The 9,460-nt window shown below is 41.1% G+C and overlaps 1 protein-coding gene and 2 pseudogenes across 1 annotated transcript in view; 2 read left to right on the top strand and 1 right to left on the bottom strand.

Annotated features, from left to right (window-relative positions):
• The first annotated feature begins 999 nt into the window (after window positions 1-999).
• Window positions 1,000-9,460, top strand: part of LOC134909260 (carboxypeptidase B-like) — a 48,338-nt gene continuing 39,877 nt past the window's right edge. The window contains exons 1-3 of the mRNA XM_063915959.1: window positions 1,000-1,097; window positions 1,502-1,577; window positions 4,591-4,715. Coding sequence (XP_063772029.1) covers window positions 1,027-1,097; window positions 1,502-1,577; window positions 4,591-4,715 — 272 coding nt within the window. The 5' untranslated portion in view covers window positions 1,000-1,026. The remainder of the gene's footprint in view (window positions 1,098-1,501; window positions 1,578-4,590; window positions 4,716-9,460) is intronic.
• LOC134913227 (5S ribosomal RNA) lies at window positions 5,810-5,928 on the bottom strand (annotated as a pseudogene).
• Window positions 8,401-8,519, top strand: LOC134913216 (5S ribosomal RNA; annotated as a pseudogene).

Genomic DNA, 9,460 nt, shown 5'->3' with positions numbered 1-9,460 from the left:
TGTTTTTAAATTATTCTTTATTCACACCCCACACACCCCAAAAAAAAATATATTATTTTCCTTTTCACCACGTTATTCTATTCTTATAACCTACTTGTACTTGCTTTATATAACCCTATTATAGGGTCATACATGCTACACCAGGTGGAATGATCGTTCAAATAAGCAAGCTTCATATGGGTATTGCTATCTTCTAAACATTTTAAAGTAAAATTAATAAAAATTATTTTTAAATACAGAAATTCCCTATCCTGTGGAAGGGAATGAGTGCACCTGCTTCTAACTGATTCCTTTATCTTCCTGTTGTGTTCAGGGTCAAAAGGTCGACAGGGTTGACATGTTTTTTAGGGTTTTTTCATGCTTTCTCAACTTTTGTCTCATTTACTATCCATGTCACAAACTGCTACCTTGTGGTGAGCGAAGCGGAGCGAGTCATTGAGCCCGAAACAGTGGCAAGTAAAGCAAGCCCGCAAGGGGATGCATTTCAACAAATTTGGGTAAATTAATGTTTATAAACACAAAATAACACACACACACACACACACAAAAATCTGTGTTGACTTTTTGACCTTGTCAAACTTTTGTCCCCATTGACCTTTTGATAGTCAACCCTATGGTGTAGACCACAGGTTCTCAAACTCGGTCCTCAGGACCCCACACAGTGCATGTTTTGCAGGTCTCCTCACAGGATCACAAGTGAAATAATTAGCTCCACCTGTGGACCTTTTAAAATGTGTCAGTGAGTAATTAATACACCTGTGCACTTGCTCAGTAACCTGCAAAACATGCACTGTGTGGGGTCCTGAGGACCGAGTTTGAGAACCACTGGTGTAGACTAATGACTGTCTATCTTTATAATGTCTAACATCTATACCACACCCATTTTTGCCTGGGTGTACTGTAAGCTTTGGGAGGTTTTACCAGCAGAAAAAAATAATACGTCAGATAACACTATCTACAAAAAAAGAGACAGCAGTTCTTATTAAGCATTTTGTAGATTAACAGATCAATGTGAAGGGGGAAAAAATGAAATCCCTGTGGCTGTGCATTTGTCTCTTGGATATCTGTTTGGTGTCATCAAATTTAACTTTCCATGGGTAAATATATTTTTCATGTTCTGTCTAAGAGCAAGTTCATGATAGTGTGGGCAGGGATAAAGTTAAAATGCTGGCTGTCAGGATCCTGGGCATTCTGGAGACCGATGCTGGAATCCCAACAGCCGACATTTTACTGACATACAAAATCCCGACCGCCGCTCAGTATTTCCACTCGGTTGGTAGGATCACTTCACACCATCAACCAAGTGAGAAGAAAACCTATGGGCCCAAAGCATGACGAGCGCCGTGAGGGGAATTGCTGCCTCTCTGATGGAATTCCGGCAGATGGAATGCTGCTATCGATATATACTGACAGCCAGCATCCCGTCGGTCGGTAAAACATACCGCAGATCCTGTGGATTAAATGTAACACTTCACATTCTAAAGCATAACATGTATTCTAGACACAAGGTTTTACGGATTCAGCTGGAAACAGAAGAACACGTCACCCTCATTCAAAGCATGGACAAGATATTTAACGTAAGTGTTTTATGTATCTTACATGGTATCTGTGGCATAGTTACTGTATGAGAGCTTGTTACAGTCCTGAAGGGATGGCTCTCTGACAACTAGCCAAACATGGGTAAAGAGCAGTGGAGTTTCATTTTATACTGTATGCAATTATTTGTGAAGTTACTCTGTGCCTTGCATATAAGAAATCTCACCGGTGTCTAATTGTACAGTAGAGGCTTCAAATTGGACTGCGAAGCATCTGTATTTTTTAGATGTGTTTAGTTTTTGTCATATAGTAAAATTGGATATTTAATGATTAATATTGCATTTAATTCTACTCTAACTCTACCATGCTTTAACATTAACTTAAATACATAGTGCTTTTAATTATAGGTCAGTGGGCCTAATTCAGACCTGATGCATGGCTACGATCAGCCACCCTGACATGCAGGGGGACACCCAGCACAGGGCTAGTCCACCCCGCATGTCTGGTCCTCCCCCCACTGCACAGGTCCCTACCTGCGCAGTCAGCGTGGTCCACCCCCTGCACGGTCAGTGCACACCTGCGTTGCCCGGACTGCACCCCCAAAATGGCAGCCAAATGGCGCCGTCCCGCCCCTCTTACCCAACAAACGCCTCTGCCTGTCAATCAAGCAGAGGGAATTGCTGGGCTGAGATGGCGATTGCATCTCTGGCATGCACATGCGCACTGCAGCGCTTGCGCAGTTCAGACCTGATTGCCTACTGTGCGAAAATGCACAGCAGCGATCAGGTCTGAATTAGCCCCAGTGTTCTGTGATCAATACTGAAAACATAATGTGTTAAACTATTGGTTAGAGCATATTAAGGGGCCTATTTATCAAATATATTTGCAGGATATTCCCAATGACAGATGTTTTTCAGAGGACACCTGCAAACATTAAGTATCCCCTGGTTGTGTACTAGATAGGTAGGTAGATAGATAGATAGATAGATAGATAGATAGATAGATAGATAGATAGATAGATAGATAGATAGATAGATAGAATATACATGTGTGTGTATATAAATACTGTAAATATGTACTTGTATATGTATATATAGATATATATGTACTTATGACCCACTATGGGCTTCCATAGTGGGCTACAATTCTGCAGGACAGATTAAAAAAACTTTTGGGGGGTTTCTGCATACTCAAGGACCCTTCCTGCATGCGCCACTGCTAATTAATTTATTCAGAACAATGCAGTACCTTACAAATCAAAGCGTAAGCAAGCTATTTTATTTATGTATTAACAGTTGTTTTATAGCTTCAGCAGATTCCAGTGATCTTTACAAAACAGTAACAAACCTGAGACAGGGTGCAGGATGCAGAAAGCATTGCATTTTGCTTGTGATGCATCATGCCGCTCTCTGTAAGCATATCACCAATTACTAATATCATATGCATGAAGTAAAACACAAAGGACAGCTCTTGCGATAAGAGCTGTCATTTGCGATGATCAGACTTCCGGGTTTAGGAGGGTGTTGGGAGGGATCAGGTTGGATCCCTCTCAGCTGAAAGGTGTGATAGAAGCTCATAGGCTTCTACTGAACAATGCCGCCCACTGCATCCAAGCCCCAAAGTCTATTGCATTCCAGGGATTGGTGCACATGTGATACGTGGCCAAACCTACCGAAACTGCATTTTCAGAGGTTTGGTTGCAGTTTTAAACTTACTGCATCTCACCCAGGATAATAACCAGAGCCGGCCTTAGGCATAGGCAAACTAGGCAAATGCCTAGGGCATTTGGTATGCTTAGGGGCACCAGCAGGTTCTGATGATTAAAATGATATGTGGCATGCCTATATTCTGTGTGTGACTGCAGCTGTATCTGCACAAGAAATACTACGTTGCAGTGTATTCCTGGAAATCACTGTAATGTAGCATTTCATATGCAGATACAGCCACAGTCGCACACAGAATATAAGCATGCCACATATCATTTTAATCAGCAGAAGCTGCTTCTGCATCCTAGCCACATAGTAATGCAAAGAAGATGCATTTTCATAAACAAAAGGCGCTCGACGAGAGCAAAGCTGCCAGCTGACTCATGCCAGGCATCTCCTGCAGAACTAGCGGCGGTGCTAGGGGGCACCAGCCAAAATCTTGCCTAGGGCATCATATTGGTTAGGGCCGGCTCTGATAATAACTGACAGAGAAGAAAGAGGTGGTTTAGTATGAAATACCTACAATCAAAAACCCGACGGTCAAAATCCCAAAAACAACTGACTGACGGTCAAAATCCCGATAAGGTCAAAATACAGACAAGGTCAAAATACAGACAATTTAAATGTCAGCAGGCCAAAAAGTCAATACAAGTTATTCATTGTTTGGTTTTTTTGTGTGTGTGTATGTCGACATAGATCGACATGGACACTGTATAAGTGTACCACGTCCCATCGCATGGTTTGCTGCGCTCGCCATGCTTCGGGCACGATGCCTCGCTGTGCTCAGCACACTATTATATTCCCGCTCCAGGTCCACTGGGATGGTAAAGTATGAATAAGTCGGTTTCAATTAAAAAATCCTGAAAAACTCATGTTGACTCTCTGACCTGTCGACATTTTAAACGTCAGGATTTTGACCTTGTCAGGATTTTAAATGTCGGTATTTTGACCATGTCGGTATTTTGACCTTGCCTGGATTTTGACCGTCGGTCAATGGTTGTCGGTATTTTGACCTTGCCTGGATTTTGACCGTCGGTCAATGGTTGTCGGTATTTTGACCATCGGGATTTTGATTGTAGGTAAATTGACCACATGCCGAAAGGGGGCACTGCTGGCAAGTTTACATTCTACAGGCAGATTAGAAGGGTGTGATACCTAACGTCGGCGGTCGGGATGCTGGCGGTCACTTGACCCAACTTTTAGAATGTAGATAGGGGATGGGGTAATTAATATACCTCACTTTTAACCAGCGTTAAGCAATTTTCAGCCAAGTTGCGGCTAACTGAATCTTCCCGCACATGTTCACAGCATTTAATTTATTATAGTAATCTTGCCCACTTTCCTTTAGCTGGATTTTTGGCATCCGGATTCATCAGCAAGAGTTGCACCAATGATGACTGTGGATATTCACATTCATGCCAGTCAGTCAGACTCAGTTCTACAGCTGCTGAAGCAGAACACGGTACCATTTGAGTATGTGTCATTGTCATTGGCCCTCATTCCGAGTTGTTCGCTCTGTATTTTTCATCGCATCGCAGTGAAAATCCGCTTAGTACGCATGCGCAATGTTCGCACTGCGACTGCGCCAAGTAACTTTACTATGATGAAAGTATTTTTACTCACGGCTTTTTCTTCGCTCCGGCGATCGTAATGTGATTGACAGGAAATGGGTGTTACTGGGCGGAAACACGGCGTTTCAGGGGCGTGTGGCTGAAAACGCTACCGTTTCCGGAAAAAACGCAGGAGTGGCCGGAGAAACGGTGGGAGTGCCTGGGCGAACGCTGGGTGTGTTTGTGACGTCAACCAGGAACGACAAGCACTGAAATGATCGCACAGGCAGAGTAAGTCTGGAGCTACTCTGAAATTGCTAAGTAGTTAGTAATCGCAATATTGCGAATACATCGTTCGCAATTTTAAGAAGCTAAGATTCACTCCCAGTAGGCGGCGGCTTAGCGTGTGTAACTCTGCTAAAATCGCCTTGCGACCGATCAACTCGGAATGAGGGCCATTGTTTTTTTTTTTTTACATATAATACATGATAACTGTTGTGCAGCAAATGTACTAAAAGGAAGGGAGAGAAAGAAGGCTCTTGTGTGGGCGCACTCTTGAAAGGAAAGGAAAATTCCTATAACATGTAGAGAGAGATACTTAAAACATAACTTTTAATGTTGACATTTATAACGAAAACACCCATATAAATGATCCATATCAAAGAAAAAATGTGATAATTAGAATTAATAAAATGTTCTGGTCTGTTTAATCACACTAGGTAATTGGAATGGTTGTAGACATTGATTCGTCTTACCCCCAATTCCCCTGACCAGCACAGAATTTCTGTGTTAATGGAACCAAAGAGTGATCATGAGAGTTATTTGATAAGTAAGACCCACTTGGGCTACTTAATTCGAAATTGGTTGGTCTCCTGCATTCAAATGAGCTAGACTTTCTGACGTAAGCCACAAAAATTGGTAGTAGGCCTCAAAAAGGAAAAGGAAAGGGGAAAAAAAGAGAATTAGTGGTGATACTGCTGTTGGCGTCGCAAACACATGTGAAGGGAAATGGTCCCAACTCTACAACACCGGGTATTCGCAGGAAGTCTCCTCTCCTGGTACTGACCCGGCCCAACGCTGTTTGGCTTCCAAGATCAGACGAGATCGGGCATTGGCAGCGTGGTATGATAGTAGAGAATTTTTATGATAGTACACCAATGAGAGTGCACCTATGTAGGAAACGGAAGAGAGAGGAAAAAGGGAGACAGAAAGAGACGGGGAAGAGGAAAAAAGAAATGAAAATAGTATATGGGAGAGAAAAGGAATGAATCAGTATAGCGTAATAGATGGATCTGCTTTCTGCGTTAGACACAGCTCAAACAAATCCCACTTCTGTGGTATTGTGCTCCGTGAATCGCAGATGAGAGTCCATGAAGCAATAATGAAGTATGAGCAAGAGGTATAAAAGATAAGCTAGGTTGAACTGTCAAAAAAATGTGTGTATCATCACAAAAAGACTAGTGAGAAATTGAAGTGAAATGAAATTACTAATAATTAAACATTGATTTAGAAAATCACATAGGTATTTATCGTGCATATTAGGATAAAGTTAGAAATTCAAAGAACATGCTGAGGCTCATGATGAGTAGGATAGTTATCAGACAATATACTGGCCTCCGCTGGAGAAAAAACTTAGCATAATGGTATGGATATTTTAGCAGATATTGATTTAGGAAAAATCGGGGAAGAAGAAAAGGGATGAAAAAGAAAAAATAAATAAAAAGAAAATTTGGGCTGTAAATGTTAAGTTATTAGACAGTAGTGCTGTAGCAAAGAACTGTGTGTGTGCTACACAGGTCCAAATGACATAGAATAACATACAACAGATTAATATAAAGCGCATCAAGGATTGCGGTCTGTGCAGAATATACACAGAACGGCAGTGGACTTCTAGTTATCAAAACTCTGATAAGAATATATAGATGTGCTACACAGATCTAAAAATTTGCTATATAATCAAGCATATTCATAAATGCACATAATGTGTTATTGTCTATGCACGCTATATGTAGAGCAACAGTGGGTCCAATCAGATGTGATGGAAGTTGATGCGCATCAAGGGTTGCCGTCTGTGCCAAATATACACAGGACAGCAGCAGGCTTGTGGTCATCAGCACTATCTGCCAAAAAATCTATGTATGCTACAGGACTATTAACATGCTGTCTAGTAAAACATATGTAATAAATACACAGAGTGTGTTGCTGTCTGTGCAGGATGTGCACAGAGCAGCGGTTGGCTTACGGTCACCAAAATTGGAGAAAGAAGGCAGGTTAGGGCATTGTCATGTGCCCAGGCAGGAGCTGAGAAATCACTCAGTGTGTGGTCCCCCTCTCGGAAAACGCGTTTCGCCCTGACGGGCTTGCTCACTTCCGGAAGTGAGCAAGCCCGTCAGGGCGAAACGCGTTTTCCGAGAGGGGGACCACACACTGAGTGATTTCTCAGCTCCTGCCTGGGCACATGACAATGCCCTAACCTGCCTTCTTTCTCCAATTTTGGTGACCGTAAGCCAACCGCTGCTCTGTGCACATCCTGCACAGACAGCAACACACTCTGTGTATTTATTACATATGTTTTACTAGACAGCATGTTAATAGTCCTGTAGCATACATAGATTTTTTGGCAGATAGTGCTGATGACCACAAGCCTGCTGCTGTCCTGTGTATATTTGGCACAGACGGCAACCCTTGATGCGCATCAACTTCCATCACATCTGATTGGACCCACTGTTGCTCTACATATAGCGTGCATAGACAATAACACATTATGTGCATTTATGAATATGCTTGATTATATAGCAATTTTTTAGATCTGTGTAGCACATCTATATATTCTTATCAGAGTTTTGATAACTAGAAGTCCACTGCCGTTCTGTGTATATTCTGCACAGACCGCAATCCTTGATGCGCTTTATATTAATCTGTTGTATGTTATTCTATGTCATTTGGACCTGTGTAGCACACACACAGTTCTTTGCTACAGCACTACTGTCTAATAACTTAACATTTACAGCCCAAATTTTCTTTTTATTTATTTTTTCTTTTTCATCCCTTTTCTTCTTCCCCGATTTTTCCTAAATCAATATCTGCTAAAATATCCATACCATTATGCTAAGTTTTTTCTCCAGCGGAGGCCAGTATATTGTCTGATAACTATCCTACTCATCATGAGCCTCAGCATGTTCTTTGAATTTCTAACTTTATCCTAATATGCACGATAAATACCTATGTGATTTTCTAAATCAATGTTTAATTATTAGTAATTTCATTTCACTTCAATTTCTCACTAGTCTTTTTGTGATGATACACACATTTTTTTGACAGTTCAACCTAGCTTATCTTTTATACCTCTTGCTCATACTTCATTATTGCTTCATGGACTCTCATCTGCGATTCACGGAGCACAATACCACAGAAGTGGGATTTGTTTGAGCTGTGTCTAACGCAGAAAGCAGATCCATCTATTACGCTATACTGATTCATTCCTTTTCTCTCCCATATACTATTTTCATTTCTTTTTTCCTCTTCCCCGTCTCTTTCTGTCTCCCTTTTTCCTCTCTCTTCCGTTTCCTACATAGGTGCACTCTCATTGGTGTACTATCATAAAAATTCTCTACTATCATACCACGCTGCCAATGCCCGATCTCGTCTGATCTTGGAAGCCAAACAGCGTTGGGCCGGGTCAGTACCAGGAGAGGAGACTTCCTGCGAATACCCGGTGTTGTAGAGTTGGGACCATTTCCCTTCACATGTGTTTGCGACGCCAACAGCAGTATCACCACTAATTCTCTTTTTTTCCCCTTTCCTTTTCCTTTTTGAGGCCTACTACCAATTTTTGTGGCTTACGTCAGAAAGTCTAGCTCATTTGAATGCAGGAGACCAACCAATTTCGAATTAAGTAGCCCAAGTGGGTCTTACTTATCAAATAACTCTCATGATCACTCTTTGGTTCCATTAACACAGAAATTCTGTGCTGGTCAGGGGAATTGGGGGTAAGACGAATCAATGTCTACAACCATTCCAATTACCTAGTGTTATTAAACAGACCAGAACATTTTATTAATTCTAATTATCACATTTTTTCTTTGATATGGATCATTTATATGGGTGTTTTCGTTATAAATGTCAACATTAAAAGTTATGTTTTAAGTATCTCTCTCTACATGTTATAGGAATTTTCCTTTCCTTTCAAGAGTGCGCCCACACAAGAGCCTTCTTTCTCTCCCTTCCTTTTAGTACATGTACTCTCTGGCTCTGGGCGCACCACCAAGCAGGACAACGTTATCTATCGAAGTAAAAAACACAGTTTTTTCTTCTTTTTTCCTATTTTGGAGTGTTTAATTGTCCAAATTTTGGTTCCACATTATTAACACAGTATTAATTTTACCAGTGCCCGATCGCCCTTTGTCTAGTCCGTGCAGCAAATGTAGTCAGTTGTGTGTAACATGCCCTGATAGTGTGGTGTACAGTCATTATTTACAAAGCAAATAGATTTAGTAAAATACTTTGTCATTTCAGACTGACAGCACCATTAATTCCAGCTACTGTACCAAGTGAATTAGTTGTTGTACTAAACAGTATCCACATATAAAAATTACACGTTTGTTCTTGTTTGACTTAATATATTGCATTATTTTAATATCTACATTTCTACTTAAATAAACAATAAAA

Source organism: Pseudophryne corroboree, chromosome 4 (assembly GCF_028390025.1).
Source record: "Pseudophryne corroboree isolate aPseCor3 chromosome 4, aPseCor3.hap2, whole genome shotgun sequence".
In the NCBI taxonomy this organism is placed as follows: Eukaryota; Metazoa; Chordata; class Amphibia; order Anura; family Myobatrachidae; genus Pseudophryne; species Pseudophryne corroboree.
This window is presented reverse-complemented; position numbering and strand designations above follow the sequence as displayed.